This window comes from Fukomys damarensis, unplaced genomic scaffold (genome assembly GCF_012274545.1).
Source record: "Fukomys damarensis isolate Sample0158 unplaced genomic scaffold, DMR_v1.0_HiC HiC_scaffold_34, whole genome shotgun sequence".
Classification (NCBI taxonomy): domain Eukaryota; kingdom Metazoa; phylum Chordata; class Mammalia; order Rodentia; family Bathyergidae; genus Fukomys; species Fukomys damarensis.
This window is the reverse complement of record NW_022900946.1, coordinates 8,666,051-8,685,645: the sequence shown is the minus strand read 5'-3', so window position 1 is coordinate 8,685,645 and position 19,595 is coordinate 8,666,051. Positions and strand designations below refer to the sequence as shown.

The window sequence follows — 19,595 nt, the reverse complement described above, 5'->3', positions numbered from 1 at the left end:
AGAGGTGGGAGGAGAAGGGACAAAGTGGAATTAGAGGCACTTCTGGGCAGCTCTCCGAAATGATCAGAAAGGAGAATTTTTTCTCTTTAACAAAAAAGGCTTTCTGCAAAAAGACATTTGTCAGAACGTTGTTTACAATGGCACGTCACTGACAACAGCAACAGTAAAGGGCTGGATTAGGCAAACAGGAATTTCCGCTCCCTAAGAGAGGAGCTGCAGTAAGAAGGTGCATGTGGGGGAAAGCTGAGAGCAGCACAGGGACAGGCGGACTAAGACTGTGGTGACTCGGGGCGGGGGGGGGATCAGAACTCTTCTTCTGATTATGCAAATAACCCAATGCCTATCCCTGGAGAAGGGAAGAGAAGGAACACACAATGAAAAGGCTTGGCTGGTAAGAGAGAGAGGGCAGAGGGGGTTGTGCAGAATGTTTTCCCCCGCTGTTTTCCAACTATTCCAGAACATTCCTTCCAGAAGTATCAAGTCGTGTCCAGTAGCAGGAGGGGACAGGATTCTAAAGGGTGGCTGAATAGTTTAAATCATAGTTTTGCCTTTTCATAATTTACTGGCTTATACTTTTAGGTGTGATGAAGACGGTACAGTCATGTCTTTAAAAGGAGTCCTTGTTTTTCAGAGGCATGCATTAAAATATCCATGGCTGAAAGGATAGGGGGTCTGGCTCATGCCTCACACTGATCTGGGTGGGGGTGGGGATGGGGATGGGATAAAATGGGTGAAGTCAGCAACTCCTGGGTGGGGTGACGGGCAAAGCGGATCCCACTACTCTGTTTAACAATTTCCATTGTGAGACACGCAGATTTCTTTTTTCTTTTGTATTTCTTCATGGTTCCTTCCACTGAAGACCTGAGCTAGTATATAATACAGTGACACAGCTTCTTTCCCAAACACATATACGCAGCATAAAGAATGAATCTGAAATATTGTCACTTGGGTAAAATACTCGAGTTGGTTCCCCCCCGCCTTCAGTGCTGGGGATTAAACCCAGGACCTTTGCACTGAGCTACATCCCCCCCCCTTTTTTTTTTTTAAATCCTGAGACGAGGTCTTGCTAAGTCCCTAAGGTGGTCCAGGCTCAAATTTATGGCCCTCCTGCCTCAGCCTCCCAGAGAGCTGGGTAGAGCTGGCTTTCTCAGATGGTGCCAGGGGAACAGAGAGGGTGGCCACGGCTCAGACAGGGAAGGATGGACTGACGGTCTGGGGTCCCGGGAAGCCTGACACTGCAGCCCCAGCCCACAGCTCCACTCACCTGCAGCTGTTCTCGCCCTCGGTGTGCAGGGAGGACTCGGCCCTCCGCAGGCCCAGGCGCAAGAAGGAGTGGTACAGGGTGAGCGCCACATCGCTCAGGCTGTGCACCCCGTCGGCCTCCTCATACACATTCTCCCAGTAGGCGCGCAGGCCTGGGGTGCCCGCCGGGTAGTTGCCGTACAGGTAGTAGTCCAGCTGCCCAATGATCTCCTGATTCACCACGGCTTCAAACTTGCGAGCAAAGAAGGTGGGCCGGGCTGTCTGCTGCACTCGGGAGATGAAAGACACAAAACCAAACCCATCAGCAGCCAGTGGCGGGGGATGGACTCTCACGTCATGGGCCCTGCATGGGGAGGATCCGAACTCCAGGCCCGGCTCTCGGCATCTCTCTCCTCTCCATTTCCCCCTCAGATGGAGCCGCGCCGAGGAAATGAGCAGAACAAGCCCGTAGCTACGAAGCAGGGAAAGCAATGTGGACACTTGGTATGCACCACTGAAATGCCTGTTAAATAAATTAAATCCTGCATGTTTATCGCTGGGACGGCTGTCAGAGATCATTCAGCAGAGGTCGCGGACTAGTTGTCTAGGGCAAACACAGCCTGCAGATGTATTTTAGCTGGCCAGCAGGATGTTTTACAATTGAATTAGCTGGCAACGTTTAAAAGGAGGAAGACTCACAGAAATAATTTCCCTTTTAGCAGCACTTGATCTGGTGACCCAGGGACCCCATCCCTACATGGTAACAGCTGGTGAAGACCGAATGGTGGGGTGGTGGGTCCTTCCAACAGGATGTGGACTGTGCCCCCTCACCACAGTCCTGGTCGCTCCCGCGACCTCTGTGGTGTTTCAGCAGACCCACACCCTCTCCAGGGACACCACGGGTATGCTGATCAGAATCCCTGGGAGTGAGCTGGGAAGTGTGTTTTTCCAGGCTTTCCTGGTGAGTCCTTTGCCCCCTAAGATTTGAGGATGATGCAAGTAAGACCAAGTTGCTGCTTACACATTAGAGCCACTGCAACCGTTTACAGATTCAGATCCTTCTTTCAGGTCCTTCTTGAGATTTACTGATCACTGAGTGATCACTTGGGCAAAGCTCAGAAACATGTATCCAAAAGGAAAAAATATCCCCAGGAAGCTGATACAGACCTTAAGGACATGGGTGGAAACCGAGGACTGACAGAAATAGGCCCAGAGAGGGCAAGGGATCTATCCAAGGACACGCAGCAAGTCAGCGACACAGCCGGGATTCAGCCTTAGGCTGGAAGGCCAAAGAAATAAAAAACTGAGCACTTGCCACCTACCAGGTACACTATTTTCTAGGGTAGGAACTGGCAAATGTTTTCCGTAAAGTGCCAGATAGCAACTAGGTACAGGTTTTAAACTACTCAGTTCTGCTTTTGTAGCAGGAAAACAGCCATAGGTGAAACAGTACAAAAAGTTCTGTGCCAGTGGAAGAGCACATCGGTTCTGTGCCAATGGAACTTCACTTACCGAAGCAGGCAGGGCTTTTGCCTGGGGCCTGGAGTTTGCTGACCCTTGGTCTAGAACTTCAGAGACAGATGAAACACGGCCCAGCCCCTTGAGGAGCTTTGTTACTATGGACCTAAATCTGGCCCAGCGCTGTCTACATTTCAGTGAATTAATAGCAACAGTGACCATAATAAGGGCTAAGCACTCCCTGTAGGCAGAGTGTTGCATTTATGTCATTGCCTTCAGCCCTCCCGCAACCCAGCAAGCTTAGGTACTGATATTCCCATTTTATGGGTGAGAACACCAGGCTCAGGGAGGGAAGCGCTACACACACAACTCACAGTTCCATACCGAGACATTACTCCGAAACCAGAGCTCTCTCTGTGGCTCCACTGGATGATCAAGCTAACTGAGCAGACTGGATGCTCCGGAGGAAAAATACATGCCTGTGTTAGTTACTTTGCTCCTGATGCTGAGACAAAATACCTGACACTCAGAGTTTAAGGAGGAAAGGTTGATATGGCTTACACATCATGAAGGGTGCAGTCTAGAGTCAGCTGGCTCCAAGGCAGGGAGGCAGAGAGGCAACTGTTCATGGTAGTGGCAGACAGCAAAAGCAACGAGGGGCCTGCACAACATCCTCCTGCCCCTTTATCTTACCCACACTACTTAGGGTGGGGAGCACGCCTACCCTTAATCCTAGTGGGCTCAGGCCTAGCATGAATCACATACTCTAGCTTCAGCCACCTTTGAAAAAGCATGAGGCTTTGGGGGACATCTAAACATGAGCCATAACAATGCCGTTAGTATTACTCTAAACACCCCATGTCCCTCTGCTTCCTGAACCTTGGGTCCCCCTCTCTGTAGGGTAGGAGTCCTTTTGGTTCCTTGACGATAGCACTGAATGCAGTTGGAACACCTGAATTCAAACTCTTTGCTACTTTGTGCCAATCCTCTGCTTAGCTGTGTATGTCTTTGGGCAAGTCACCTATCTGCTCTGGTTTGCTCATCTGGGAAATGGGTAAGCTAAGTCATCCCAGCACTCTGGGAGGATGAGGTAGGAGGATCTCCAGTTCAAGTCAGCCTGGGCAACTTAGCAACTCAGTGAGACCCTGTCTCAGAATAACAAATAATAAAGAGCTGGGGATGTGGCTCAGTGTGAAGGCCCTGGATTCAATCCTCAGTACCACACACACCCACACCCACACCCACAGAAGGTATACAATGTGGATTAACCACTATTATTAGATGATTATTATCTTTACTACTTCCATTTGCTACTAGGCACCGGTCTATCCAGGGGACTGTAAGAACTCATTTCCGGGGGGAGGGGGGAAGAAAAACAGCCTCAGTGGCCTGAAAGCCTCCTTACTCTGCTTTGCAATTCTCTGATCATAGCCTGATCTTCTAAAGGGGCATGTTTCTATATTTATCATTCTCTTCCTCGGAGCTCTTTGAACAAGAACACCAAGTTCCTTATAGGCAGCAGTTACTTGATTCTAGATGTCTGAGGATATTCTTGATCTTTGCTTACTGCGAGAGAAAGCTGTGAGCACTGGATGTGCTTTCCAAGTGGGCCAAGCTTTATCAGAAACCACAATGTCCCCAGGGCACTGAGGCCCGGAACACAGACACTGCTGCCCTGGGGGTGGTGGGCGGAGGCTAGGGGTCCTTCCTCTAACTGACAGGCCTGCTGCAGTGAGTCCAGGAGGGACCGAGAGAGAGGGGAACGGCAGGACCTGGAAGCCGAGGCATTTCCTGCCCTCCCGCCTCCGTGATCCTCAGAAATGTAAACTGACAGGCTGTGCAGAGACAGCTGTGAAGGTAATAATGGCCCTGTAGCTTGCTGTTCTTTCACGTGCACAGAGCAAGGCAATTTCTGAGTGTGGCGGCTCATCAGATTTTTTTTCTAAAGTGTAACACAACAAAGATACACACTTTGGAACCTTGCTGGAGATCACTGGTTCTCCACCAGGGACGAGTTTGTCCCCAAGGAACATCTAGCAATAGTTTTGTTGCTCACAACTGGAGGGTGCTAATGGTGCCTACTGGGCAGAGCAAAGGGGAGATGCTGAACTCTGTGATGCGCAGGGCAGGCCCACAGCCCAGGAGGATCCGGCCACAACATTACGAGTGCCGGGGTTGAAAAGCTCTGCCCTTGATATTGTTGAATTTATACTCAGAAATGTTTTTAACAAATGTTTCAGGGTATTTTTTTTTTTTTAGCAGTATTGGGGAAGTGAAGCTAAAGTCTTCACACTGAGCTCTTTTAATGTATTTTAAAATTTGGAGATAGGGTCTTGCTAAATGGAGAAGCTGTCCAGGCAGGGTTTGAACTTGTGATCCTCCTGCCTCAGCCTCCTAGAGCACTGGGATTACAGGCATGTGCCACCATGCCCAGCTTCCAGAGAGTTCTGATCTAAAGGAAGTTTTGAAAAGTAGATGAGAAAGGCCCTAGGAAACAGACACATTGGGCTATATGACCTCGTCTGTGGTTTCTGACCTTTCTGTGGTTCGGTTTCTCTGTTTGAGATGGAATAAAATACACTGTGAGATTGTGGAGTTAATGAGGCTTCCCAGACAAAATGGTGAGGACCACGATCTAGAATCCAGTTTCAACACCCAAGGAATCTGCTGTATGTTCCACAGATGGAAAATGCCTCCTACTCCTGGCATGGAGCACACAGGTGCAATTAAACGGGGTGGGTGTTGAAGCTGTTACTGTTTTTACTAAGCCCACGGTGGGGCAGTGAGGAATGACAAGATCCCGGGGCGTGGACCTGGCTACCTGCAGATGTGTGCTGCAGGGCACGTGCGCTCACCTGGAAGCGGTGGAAGTCTTGGGGCTTGAAGTCGTTGGGGGAGCAGCCGCACCAGTCCACGATGTGCTTGTACTGGCACTTGCAGCCCAGCTTGCGGTTCCAGTTGGTGATACGCAGGTTGTTGTCCACCACGGCGTCACAGTGGGGGCTGTTCTCCAGGACTGTGTGGAAGAAGGACTGCAGGGAGAGGAGGGGTCAGCGGGAGCCCTCCCCCAGCTTTCCCACATGTGCTGGGCTTGTGGCCCTCCTTGGTGCCTCCACCTGTGAAAAAGCTCCTGGAGCCCCTCTGCTCCCTGGAGGCAGCGAAGTCAGCAGGCACGCAGCCCACTCCGGCGCAGCTCCGTGCTGTGTCTAGGGTGGCTGATTTCTTCCCAGAAGTCTACGCTGGGGGCTGTTGTCCCCAGTATCTCCATTGTGATTTCCATACATCTCTCACCACGCAGGGCATCTGCTGTCTTTCCAGCAGATGGGAGATGTCTCTCGGGGTTGACACATTTGAACCGAATACAGAGAAAAGTTTTCCAGGAAACCTTGGGCTAAAATGGCCTTGCTTTGCAGAGAGCCAGATCTGAAACTAAAGGGCTTCAGACCAGAAATAGCTTGGTAGTAATGGCTAATGTGCTAGAATTTTACCCCTGGGTGAGGGAGGACAGATCCAGATCTGAAAGAGATCCTGAGCCCTCATTTGCCTTGATCACTCACACAGTGTGACCACTGCTTAGGGAAGCCAGACCAGGTGCTGTCCGTGGTGCTAAACTAGGTGCCGGCACAGGACTGCGAGCAAGGGAAGGGTGGGGGTGCGTGCTGTCCGAGGTGCTGAACCAGCCATCGGGCCCGCACAGTGTGACTACAAGCCTGCTTGTTGTCTGCGATGCGGAACCACCTCAAATCGTCTCTCCCTGATCCTAGGATCCCCGGCCAACCTCTCCAAAGCATTGGAGACGGAGACCACTGAGTGAAAAGAGCGACCAAAGAGGCACAATGGTTTGAGCTGCTGATATTGAGAGGGATGAAGGAGAGGAAAAGAGATTTCCATTTCAACCCTACTTTGCAGCAATCTCAGCCACCAGAAAACATATTTCCCCTGCTCTCTAGCCTCTAAGGAAAGATGCTGTGGTATAGGTGTCGGTCTCATAAGTTTATGGGCAGCTCTCAGCTTTTTTCTAATCTAGCCTGCAGGAGGCATCTGGGAAAGGGAGGACACAGTAGGGATGCAGCGATGGAGAAAGACAGTCTAACAGACACGCCGGACACGTGTGCGTGTGTCTGTTGGGGCAGGGGAGGCACAGAGAGGGCACACAATGCTGTGGCCAGCTGCAGTGTTGTAGGCCTCCTGATGAAAACAACCGAAGTCCCAACAATCTCTTCTGAGTGAGTGGCTGGGCAACATGAAGCTCCACCCACTACACCCTGCTAGCCTTTCTAAATGCTAAATGGCATGCTGGGGAGCCTGGATTTAAGTTTGAATCGTCTCGAAGCCCATGGAGGCATCTACTCCCTATCAAGAAGTGGTGGTGAGGACCCAATTACCGATTGCCCCGGGTCCTTTCATAATGATGCAGAAATTTCCCGAGAGATAATGGATAAGGAGGTTATCAAAATTGAGAGAAAGGTGATTTTCAGTGAAACAGGATTAAAAGCTGATTACTTAACATGTGTGTAGAATAGTAAAACCTGGCCCAGTGATGACAAGAACAATATCCTTTTGGGGTGATGTGGGCAGCCAGCCCTCCCTGGAGCTGGGCTCTGCCCTATATACCGGTGAGAGGTGTGGCATGCTGGTGACAACCTTTCAGAACCAGATCCATACCATTTCCTGGAGGCGTGGGAAGAGTCTTCTACCTTACATAGTGGGGCCTTCCATCCTCAAGTCTGAAAAGTAGTTTCAAGCTCCCTGGAGTTTTTCTAAATACTCTCAATAGGGCTGAGAATCTTGAGCTGCTTTTTGTACCTTGTACAAGACACCATGCAAGTTACTGTTGATGTCTATGGCCGTGGCCTCCATGCAGCCTGGAGAGGGCCAGGAACATTGTTGGGACCGCAAGGTCTCTGACAGCTGATGTAGCTCTCCATCCTCATCTGGATGCTTGGAGAGCAGCAGTGGGGACTAGCATCACTTTGTCAAACATTCAGTCCCTTCCACCCCATGCCAATGCCAGCTCCAACCTGTCTCAGGGAAGTTTTCCTGGAACTTACCTCAGCAGGAAGCAGGGTGTAAGAGTAGAATCGCTTCATCTTGGTCACCAGGTCATCTGTGGAAAATGTCACATACTCCACAAACTTCCGGTTCAGCAGGAACCAATCAGAGCCACCATCCACGGTGATACCCTCAGGGATACGCCGGTCCCCCAGACGCCACATGTGGGCATCACACTCCAGGAAGAGCCGGTCCAGGCCTTGCTTCCGAATGAACCTGGAGGCAAGAAGGCAGCACTGAGCCCAAAGTTGGCCTGAAAGAGGCCCTGCCTAGAGCCCAAATGATACCAGCACAGCAATCACAGCATTGATTGATACCTTGCTGTGTGCCAGGTACTGAGACAAGTACTACGGTTATGAAAACTTACAGAGTGCAGGGGGACTTGACCAGCACCCTGAGATGGCAATGATTATCAGCTGAAACTACTTGCTCTTCAGTGCACTTTTCAAAGCTCTTTTGTACCAGTGCTGCTGAGCAGTTCAGTACTTGCAGCCTGGGGCTCTTATCCCAGAAGAGTGTTTCAGAATGCATACAGCAAGATATGCAGCAGAGCTACACCAAAGATATGATACAGTACCGTGTGTGTTGCTTCCCACATTACAAAGTATTTTGGAAAATGCCAAATTCATGTTGTTTCATTTTTATTAACACATTGAGGACAAAGTGCTAGGGCAAATCTAATAATGTACTTTGGGAGTGCAGTGGGCATAAATGCTACTTAGAGGTGTCTGCACCAAGCGGAATGTGATAGGAAAGTGATTGTGTGTGTGTGTGTGTGCGCACGCGCACATGCATGATGCTAGAGATTGAACCCAGAGGTGCTCTACCACTGAGCTACATTCCCAGCTTGACTGATTGATTGATTATCAGACTCTTGCTAAGGTGCTCAGGCTGGCTTTGAACTTGCAATCCTGCCTCAGCCCCCCAAGTAGCTGTGATTACAGACAGGCATATGCCACTGTGTCTGGCTGAAAGTACGTGATTTTTACTGGTGACAGATTTGGTTGCTGCCAGTACTACTACCACAGTGTTGGTACCTACCTTCAGTTATATTTCAAGGATATTATCTGCTTCCCATCTGAAATCATGACCCCCCACATTCTCCCTGTAAGCCCACAGATTAGAAATTCCTTCCCTAGTAAGTATATTTTATATAATAATCACATTTAGAATTGTGCAAGGAAGGCTGCCCTTCTTACTCTGCAATGCAGAAAGGTCACCGAGGTGATGAGTGGACCTGCTAGGAGGGTGGACACAGCGAGAACCAATCCCGCCCAAACTCCCAAGTTCACTGAAGCAAGCACTCATTGCACACTTGTGTGCCAGACACAAGGAGAATCTCTGCTCCACAGAGCCAGTTACCATGAGGAGATTACCATCTGGGACTTTTTTGTCCCTCCAATGCGCTGAGCCACACATGCCCAGGAACCTGAATTTTCCAAGCCCTTGTCCACGATGCTCTGTATGATTGCTTCTCCACATCAGTGCCACCACAGCCTCCCTCTGCCATGTCCAGCTGCCACGCACAACCTTCCAGTCAAAGCTTTTGTACCGGCCTGAATGGCTCACTCTGAGATGGATGACTTCAAAAATCGAGGGATCCTGAGTCTGTTTCCCCCTTGGTATAACTGAAAAGTTGAGTTAGATTTTGGTTATAAAGCTCAATGCCTACAGGGTTCAGATTGGCCATGGAGGCTGTGAATCAAGTTGAATCAAGACAGTGGGGAGAGGTGGTTCTGCCTGCAGAGTAGAGTGTGAATGTTTTGAAAAGCACTCACCTTCCCTTAAAAAGGTGTCTTTAGCTTAAAAAGCACCCTAATCTCAGGCTGAATCCTGCCCATAGGTCCGTAGTCATAATTCCAGCTGTGACCTTCTCTAACTCACTCCATTATGCTTGTGAAGAGGGTGTGAGGTGAGCATTACGCTCACATGCACACAAAGAAGCCCAGAGATGGTGGATGACACACAGAAGGACACAGAGATGACTACACAAAGGTAGAAGCAAACAGAAGATCCAAGTGTCCAACATCCTGGGTCTTCTTTCTTTAACACACCTTCCCCCATGCAAATCCCAGGCTCATTAGCAAGTGATGGTCTAGCTTGGGGAGGGGGCTTAGTGAAGGTTTTTCATGAAGACATGACTGGGCAATTACAAGAAGCCCCTGTGTTCCGGAAAAATGAAATCCTACTTCAGTTCTGGCTGGTGCTAATTATACAAGAATGTTCAGTTGCTGCATGACTATGATTGGAACTTTACATTTTAGAAAACTTGTATGCAAAGTTACATGGAAACCAGACTGGGTGGAGAGAGGAGAAAAGAAATACAGGTGAGGAGACTTAACGAGCTTTCCCTTCTGTGGCTCAGCTTTTTAATTTCATGTTCCATTATATGGGTAATAGTATGGTCTTGCAATTTTAATGTGATGTCCCAGGCCATAATATTCAAATACAATATTTATGCAGTCATCTCCAAGATAAAATATTCATGGCATTGGGAGATTGGTTTCTATACTTACTGCATTCAAAAACTGATAAGCTTCAAATATATGCTTTGGTTTATTATGACTAAATAGAGACATCCAGTTCTCCAGATTGCAGAAAAGTTTTTGGGGTCACAGGAGCTGCCAAAACTTAGTTTTGGCCTAGGAGAAGATGGCAGAGGCCCAGAGTCTGGGTACCATCTAGCAGAGAAGAATCAGGTGTTTGACCCTGGTTTTGCTGTTTTGAAATGAGTGCATTTACCATGACTTGGAAAGGAGAAACTGTAAGGCAAGATGAATCAGTAGACACACCTGAGAGCAGATCCTCATAAACGCTGGCTCTGTCCCCTGAGGGGTGCAGCACATGTTTGCAGCAGGGGGCCCAGTACACAGAAAGGAAACATGAGGAGCTCTCCTCGGGAGCATCTCCCGCTGGCATGGTGACACCCAGGGCAAGAGGGGCAACGGGTGCTGGCATAGCAGAACAGATACTGGACAGACCTGGGCACCAACCCTGCCTTTGCATAACAGATGGGAGCTATGACACCCGATGATCTCTCCCCAAACATGCAAGGAGGATGGGGGTGCTTTGCAAAGGCCTTATGAGGTGTTCAAGTGGTGTTTACCCGGGCAATGAACTGACCGATCATGAGTCCTTCTTACCTCATTATGACATCCTTCCCTCATCCTGGCCATTCCTGATTCTGTTTTCATGTCTTATTTTTCTCTGCAGAATTTTAAACTTTCTAATAGTATATGCACAATCTTTCTTTAGTTCTTTGTCCATTTTTACTTATGAGAGCAAGATGACAGATTTTTCTTATTCGATGCCATGTGCCTACTGCCAAGCATTGAGCAGGTGCTATATATGCCTGAACGGAGGGAATGAACAGAGGGATGGGTAACACACAGCTGCTGGAATTGAGTCACAGATATTCATTAACCAGGTACCAGATTCTTCTAACACATGTTTGACAAATAAAGGAAGTACGCCTCAGAAAGGTTAAGTAATTTCCCCAAAGTCACACAGTTAGAGACCTGTTCTTGAACCCACGTCTGAATGAATCCAATGAAAGTTCTCATTTACTCTGCCACTGTTTACTGTCATATTTCAGTGGTATCCCTCCACAAGGAGAAGAGATGAAGGATCTGAGAACTTCTCCTGCCTCAAAGAGACAATGCTCCAAAACGACAGAGAATCAAGAGAAAAGTCTTTGCTGGGATTTGAGGACGTGTTCTGAGGACCTCATAAGGACTTGTATCTGCATGGTAGGCTATCTGAGGTCCAGCGTGGAATCACTCGCCTTCAGTTTTACTTTCCAGGATTGGAGGAATTCTCGGATTAGCATCCTGAGAGTTATCTTCTGTTAGCATAATATGGGACAGTTACAGTTCACCGTGGCTCTACTGGAGCCAAACAGACCAAATCTACCCATCAAAGTAATCAATGTAAATGAGATGGGGCCCGGATCAAATTAGAGGGGAGGACCTCGACTGCCCTCTAAGAGAGGATAAGTCAGTGAAGGAAGTATCCGTGGTCTCAGGAAATGATAAAGAAGAGGCAGGCAGTGAATGAGTTTCTCAATGCTGTTAATTCCCCGGGCTACAATCTTGGTACATTCATTAAGTGTGGCATTACCCCAGAACTGTCTTGTCCTATTATGAGTTCTAAAAAGAAATCTGCCACTTAGATTTTACAGAAAGTTTGAGCAAGAAGGAATCTTAGCAATCAACTCATTTCACTAATTCCATAACGGAAAAATGAAACAAAACAACTGAGATAAAGCAAGGGTGAAGGATCTATCCAAAGTTGTGTAGCTTAAAAACAAACAACCACAAAACACTTTCGTTTTTCCGCTTTCCTGTCCAGTGATATCTCACTGAACCTACATTGCTCCTGTAGTATAAGTACAACCTAAGCATTTTAGTTAAAAGAGAAAGTACGAGATTGCAGCCTGAAAACCTCAGAGGATGAAGTCAGCCAAGTGTGGGAACAGGCCACGTGACAAGGGTCCAGGCTTGGTCCCTGAAGCCAGGATACTTGTTCCATACCCTGTATTCTGACCTTAGACGTCCTTCATCGGAACCCGGGGCTCAGAATCTCATGCGGAAATGGTGGTCATAATAACTCCTACCTTAAGGCATTGATGGGTATGATTAAAAAGTACAGTGCGTGCTCACATGTTTAAACAAAGTGTATCGCAATAAAAGACACATTGCCACCAATCCCCCTCCACGTACTTATCCTTGCTCCGAACACACTTATCCTATCATTGTCGTCACTTCCTGAAGCAGTCCTGGAAGGCTTCTTTCATGAGCGTTAGTGACTTTTCTCTCATTGCTGAGACAAAACACTTGGCATCCAAAGTTAGAGGGGAAGGGGTTTATTTAGCTCACAGTTTGTAGAGGTTTTAACCAGAATCAGCTGGCTCCACGGGAGAGTGGAACACGGCAGGCCACCATTGCAGAGGAAAAACAGTCCATGGTGATCAGAAAGTAGCAAAAGCAACAAGAGAACTTAACGGTGTCTCCCTGCCCCTTTTATCTTAGTCAGACAACTTAGAGTGAGTAGCACTCATACCCCTAATCCTAGAGCCCTAGGGCCTAGCCCCACCACGAATCAATCTCACACTCCAGATCCAGCCAGCTCCAAAGTAGTCTATGACCACATGAGGCTTTGCGGGGACATCTAGGTACAAACCCTAACGTTGAGCTACTGTCACGGCTGCCTCGATGACCACTTGATCAAAAATATTTACCTTTCATTTTGACTTTGGAGAAGAGCCAGAGGTCACACAGTGCCAGACCCAGAGGATGAGGACACACTGTCGTGTTTTTACAAGCCGGCCTTCCCACTGAAGGGCACTTGGCGATAGCATTCACTGTGTTTTTATCACGTCTTGTAAAGACACAGTAAAAATGATAGGACAAGTGTGTTTGAAATGGGGGGGAGTCTTTTGAGGGAGATTAGTACTAATGTGCCTTTTACTGTAAAGTTTTATTTTTAAATGTAAATGTTCACTGTTATTTCTGATCGCATGCTGTAAATGAGATTGTATGGGGAGAAGGGTTAGAATTGGTACACAATATGTGCTCCAAAATATTCAAGATGCTTCCCTTCATCAAGAAGGGAATTTTAGATTTCTCTCTTCTGCAATTTGGTAGGCAGGTATGGAGGGTTCCCCCAGGGCTAAAGAGAAGCCATTTGTATCCAGAAAAGCAGCAAAGCTTCAGTACCAAGGACAGGGTGCAAAGCCCCTACAATAAGCCCCACTTCCTGCAATTATGTAAGTGACATCCATGTTTGTAGTGGTGGAGGTGACAAAAGTATCATGGTCATCCTTCTACCCAAGCACTACGAATATAAAACCTCCCGTCTCCCCAAGTTGTGAGCCTGTGAAGATTCAGCTTCCTGGGCTTAGTTTAACAGCTCCAAAAGGTCGCTGTTGGCCATTTTTTTCATGCCCCAGGTGGTCTGTGCCCCTTCGGATCGGGGTTGGAGTCAGTTGTCACATCTCTGCTCTGCAGTAACTTGGGACATTGACACTTTCAGCAGTTCTAGAGGGCGCCTTCGTATTCTAGGTGCTAGCCTTTGCGTTGAGAGTACTGTCCCTGATCCCCACTCTTCTGTCACTTCCAAGGGAAACTAAACATGTAAACAGTGACAGTACTGTTTATTGAGCACATATTGCATTCTAGGGCCAATCGGACATACTGCATCTGTATTTTCTCATTTAGCCTTCAGTACAACTCCTTGACGGTCCATTTTTCAAATGAAAGATCATAAGCAATTTCCCCAAGATCGAACAGCTGTTCAGTGGCAAAGATGGGATTCAAAATTCATAGTCAGGGTCCAGATTCTGCACTCTTAGGCAGAAGGACATTGCATGTTCTAATAAGTAAGCAGACAAACACAAACCACAAATATGCATTTACATATTGTGAGGTTTACCACATAGGAAAAATCAGAGTACAGCAGCAGAAAACAAAGAGGCAGGGATTTAGGTAGTTGAAATGGGCAGGAATCCTTCACCGAGGAGGGGACATTTTGGAGGGAGGAGAAGGATGAGAAGGAATCAGCCCTCTGTAGAGTTGTGGGGACAGAAATAGCTTCAAGTGATTGAAGCAAGGTGGAGTTAGCTGCATTGAGAGAGCTTGGGAGGCACTCAGCATCCCGGCCTCCTGCAGAGGACATTGTGACAGGAAACAGGCGGCGATCTGATCTGGAGAAGGGGCAGCGCGTCCAGAAATGCTCATGGCCGAACGCAAGGGCTTGGATAAAGCTTAAAGTGTGTGGCCCAGCGGCTCCTTGATGGAGGCTGGGTCTCCAGATCGGTGGTGTTGGGAGACTGTGGACCTAAAGGATGCAGCGCCTAGCGGGAGGTCCTGGGGTCTGGGGAATTTCCTTGGAAGAGATCCAGGTGTCCCAACCGGACCCGGTTCTCAGGAGAGGGCTGTCACAAAAGCCTGAGCCTGGCCACACCCACCTCAATGGCTTCCTGTTTAGCATCCTGCCATGTGTCACAGAGCTGGCACTGTGGCATTGGAACCTTCATCCTGCAACACTCAGATACATCAACGCTTTTCTTCATAAGTATCCCGCCTCAGATATTTCACCATAGCCAAAGATAAGGGACTCCTACACTGGGATGGGGGGGAAACTCCCTAGTGAGAATCCACAGAGAGCCAGCACAGTCCCGGTTATAAGGATGCAGACGCCGGAGCCAGACTGCCTAGGGTCATCCATTTCCTCACTTCTGAGCAGTGTGGTATTTAATCTCTCTGGCCTCAGTGACCTCACCTGAAAAATGGGCACGATAATGACTGCATTCACATGATAGGGAAGTGACAACTGTAGGGGTTTTCATCTGCAAGGCATTGAGGGTCGTCCCCTGCCACACAGCAGGGCTTGCACATGTAACAAGTATTGATCCATGCAGTTTTGGGTGTGCTATTCAAACAGGAGAAAAGATGCATACGAGGGATCCAGAGCCCGTGGCCTGAGTCCTGGGGCCTGGAGCTCTGGGCTTAGGGCACCATGTTCTTCCCTGAGCTTAAAGCCCTCCTTTTGCTTACACCTCCAAGAGTCCATAGGTGTGGTAAGAGCTAATTGGTTTTCTACATTTCATTTATTTTTTTACAAACCATGTTTACTGCTTTTTGTTCTGATTATAGATGTGCTACATGGCCTTCCCCAAAGGCCTGTAACAGACAGAACGCCTAGAAGAAGATAAAAACTGTTCTCGACTCTGCAGAGAAGGTGCCGGGAACATGGCTTCTTTCTCATCTGTTGTCTGACTTCCACACGCAACATCTGGGGGAAGGCAAGTTCCAAAGCGGACCCCATGAGGACCCATGCTGCAGCTGAGAGGGGCGGTGCGCCTGCGCCACGCTAAGCCCCACTGTGACGCTGCCAGAAGTGGACGAAAGTGAACGTGGACAAGCGAGAAACCTGCCGGTCGGTTTAAGGAACTTAGACAGAAATACAGCCTCCTGTCCCTGGTGGAGATGAGACATCTGTCCTGGCGCTTCAAGTCAGGAGGGGACGGAGATCATCTCTGGAGAAGAAAGTTGGCACCAAAGAGCCTCCTGCCTGGAAGAGGTTCCTGGCCAGGATCTCCATGGATTTGCCAACTTTTGGATAAACAGCTGCCTGTTTACACAGCAAGGGGGCAGGATGGGATTCGTTCACTGTCGGAGATGGGAGCTGCTGAAGCCGCTAGGTGCCATTCTGATGCCCAGTTAGGGACTCTGCGGCCTCTAGCAGATGGGGTCCAGACTGGAGAAGAGGCAGCAGCTTCTCTAGGCCCCCTTGAGCTGGATGGACTGGAACCCATCCTATCTCTGACCCGGCCAGGCTCTCACACTGGGGAGCCTGGCCGCTCCTGTAAGGGCTGCAGTCACCTGTCCAGTGCCTTCCAAGGCCCTTCCCATCATCCTCTGCTTCCTACGCACAGTCCACGGTTCCAAAGGCTGATACTGACTCAGCTACTTCTTGGAACAACTCCTGGCATGATCGTCACCCTTCCCATTTTACAGGGGAGGAAACTGACACAAAGATCATTGGTGCCACGTCCCCAGGCCACACAGAGGGAGTGCTCAGAGCCACCACGTGGATCCTGACAGTCTTAAACTCTGAACTTCTTTCCTGTGTGCTTTATGTAGCACGTATACAAGCGTCCTCTTGTTATTTTCCTTCAAGCCAACTTTCAATATTTGTTCTTTTATAAATTTAGCTATAATATAAGCATCACAGCCACAAAATCATGTGTTAGATGGGCTAATTACATGAAATTTTGGAGGCAGAAAAGATCAGTATTAACTTTCATATATGCCTCCTCCTAAATGACCCAAAAGAATTTCACTGGTAAATCATCAGCTCACTTTAGGAAATGCTGATTCTAGGAGAAAGACCCGGCCTCACCCACATAAAACGTTCCTCTTTCAGGCTAGCAGGATTTTCCTCTTTCATTTATAGAAGACAAGAACTTAAAGCCGCAGGCCTATGATCGAGGAGAGAACACGGGCCTTAAAGTCAAAGAGAACCAGATCCAGTGCTGGCTGTGCTGGTCCCTACCTGCTGGGTCTCCAGTGAGTCACAGCGAATCTTCAAACCTTAGTTGTGCTCATCTCTACAACAGGCTGACGGGGGCCAGGTGAGGCTGAAATCGGATAACACAGCCCACCGCGTCTGGCTCAGCGGCCTTCCCGTGGCCGTGGAAACACTCCGTCCCGTGCGTCCTATGACTGCTATCCGGGTTTTGTGAAGGTGCTCAGACAAGTGCAGCTTTCAAAGCCAGTGCTGAGGACCTGCGCACACTCTGGTGGAGCCGGCATTCTGAATGTGGGAGCCAGACCCTGGCAACACCGTGTGACCCCCCCATAGCCGCTGTCCCAGCACTAAACGGTCCCGGCGGCCCTGATGGAGGTGGAAGAATCAGATGGAGAAAGCAGGAATTGGCCCAAGGAAGATTCTTCGGCCTGAGAGAACAAATTTCTCCTTTCCATCTCCCTGTGGGGGACTGGTCCCCACACACCTGAGACCCAAACGGGCTGCCGGGATTTGAGACTCTTTTCCGATGCTCTTCAGCCCAGGCCGGGAGCCCCGGGGACTTTTTCCCAGGCTCCATACTCGGGCTGAGCGGAACTGTAGAGCATGCGCTTCCCCACCCCCGGCGAGACCACCTGGGAAACGGTGATGGTGCTGGATGGCATTGAATGTTATTTTTTGAGGGGAAGCAAAGAGAAACAGTGAGCCCAACACTGTCCTTCATTTAATTACAGGAACAGCCAGGACCCGTTTGGCAGTTATTAAAACACCGGTTTCCTTTATGCCATCTTCGCTCAGTGGGAGCTGGAGTCCACACTGGCTGCTAGAGGCTGAAGACACGGACAGAAGGCCACCGCTGCCATTAGGCGCCACGTGGCCCACTCTGTCCCACCACCTGCTTTTGTCCCTCCTCTTCTGTGTCTTTCAGGCTCTCTGCCTTGGTCCCCTCTTTTCACAAGGGCCCAAGGTGCGGAGCATCAGCATGGGAGGGGACTTTGGCCACCTGTCTTGTTCACCTGAGTTATTTGTCAAAGGGAGAAAAGGAAGCTCAGAGAAGCAGCGCGGCTGCCCCCAGACCATCCAGCACTTGGAGGAAAGCAGGGCTCCACACAGAGAGCACATCAGGCAGGCATTATGGGCTTAAACTCTGGCCTCACTCCCAGTCCTACCCTAGTCGTGTGAGCTTAACCAAGTGACTTCGTCTCTCCGAGTCTCAGTTTCTTTCTCTGTAAAATGGTGGGACTTATTAAGTTGGGAACAGTCACCACTGGGAGCCACAGAATTAAACCACCAGCACCACCACCACCACCGTCACCATCGTCATCATCACCATCATCGGAAGCCTGGGTTTGCGCCTGTCATTTGAGCTCTTTGGTTCAGCCTCACCTGAAGTCAGAGCCTGGCAGACAGCGCATAAAGAACAAAGTCTGGATCGGAGGAAATAACAGCACCAGGGTGGAGGGAAGCCAGCTGTGGGCTCATAAATCTGGAACGGGCCCTTTCCCAGGATGCAGCTCTGTCTGTAATCACGTACTGTCACCTTTGTGGGAGGAGGAAGGGTTTTCACTCTCTACCCAAAGGAGGGGAGGGGCCGGGGATTTAGCTCCATGGCGCCTAGCCTGCCTGGCAAGTGCAAAGTCCCAAGTTTGATTCCTGGTACTGGAAAAATAAATAAATAAAAATAAAAAAAGGAGAACACTCCTATCCAAGGCTACTCGGATACCCATCTCCACAGAATTGTGCCCTGTCCTATCGTGGTCTTATGGCTTTGGGGCCAGAAAGACTCAGATTAAAATTCTAGTATTTAACCAGCTGTGTGACCTTAGGGAAATTATGTTGGTCTCCCCAACTCTCCTTTTTCTGGGTGCTAGGGATAGAACCAAGGGCCTCAGGAATGCTAAGCAAGTGCTCTCCCACTGAGCGATGGCCCCAGCCCTGGGATAATAAATCGTGTCATTCCACTGAATGGAACAGGATGACAGGGGCCAAGGGGCTGGCAAAGCGATGAGCACTTAGGAAGAAAATGGTGTGATGCTTCCAGTCAGCTCTTGCACCCTCCGTGGTCTGAACATACTACACTTATCTGTGCTCATTCGCAGAGCATCTTCAGTTCCAAAAGCTCTTTTTAAATGTGATGAAGCTAAGCCAGGAGATGGGCAAGACCAATCTATCGTCAGCCGGATACAATCAAAGGTAGGATTTACGAAAAATGATACACTATAAGGATTAGGGGACAGTCTCTCAACAGCTTGGGAAATGTACCTCACTGCTTGCTGCTGTCCCTCCCTTAGGGCTCCTAGATAAACTGAGTCATGGATCCAGCCATAATAACGATTCCTCCAGCAATGGCAGAGAAAACCTAAAGCACAGATTTCAAATGGATATGCTGGTTGGGAAGGGGACAGGGGAGGACCATGGTGACCTGGCGGAGGTGGACTTTGTCTAAGATCCACATGACTGCGCCATTCAAAAACTCAGGCACATACTGTGGGTCTTCAGACTTCAAGGGTAGTGGGAAGCCTGGATTTCCATGGGAAACACGTCTATCTTTAAATGGGGCTGCCAATTTTCAAATAAAAAAGAAAGGGAACTAGAACAAAATGCCATTTTTTGAGATCGCTCATGTGGAGTGAGAGAGGTGTTAAGGATCCAGTGTGGGGTTTCAGGTGCCTCCAACCCTTGCCGCTGACATCTTGGACAGCAGTGAGAGGCAAGGCGGAGGGCAGGGTGGGGCTCAGACCACCGAGTTCAGTTCAGGGCTGTTCCCCTCCACTGGGAAGTCAATTCCCCGAGAGTCTGCTATGGGTCCTACT

At 49.0% G+C, this 19,595-nt stretch overlaps 1 protein-coding gene across 3 annotated transcripts in view; it reads right to left on the bottom strand.

Annotated features, from left to right (window-relative positions):
* Window positions 1–19,595, bottom strand: part of Xylt1 (xylosyltransferase 1) — a 296,956-nt gene that overhangs the window by 21,465 nt on the left and 255,896 nt on the right. For all 3 annotated transcript variants that reach the window (XM_010610763.3, XM_033758755.1, XM_010610764.1), the window contains 3 exons: window positions 7,752–7,968; window positions 5,556–5,732; window positions 1,265–1,527 (listed from right to left, as the gene is read on the bottom strand). In XM_010610763.3, the coding sequence (XP_010609065.1) occupies window positions 1,265–1,527; window positions 5,556–5,732; window positions 7,752–7,968 (657 nt within the window). The remainder of the gene's footprint in view (window positions 1–1,264; window positions 1,528–5,555; window positions 5,733–7,751; window positions 7,969–19,595) is intronic.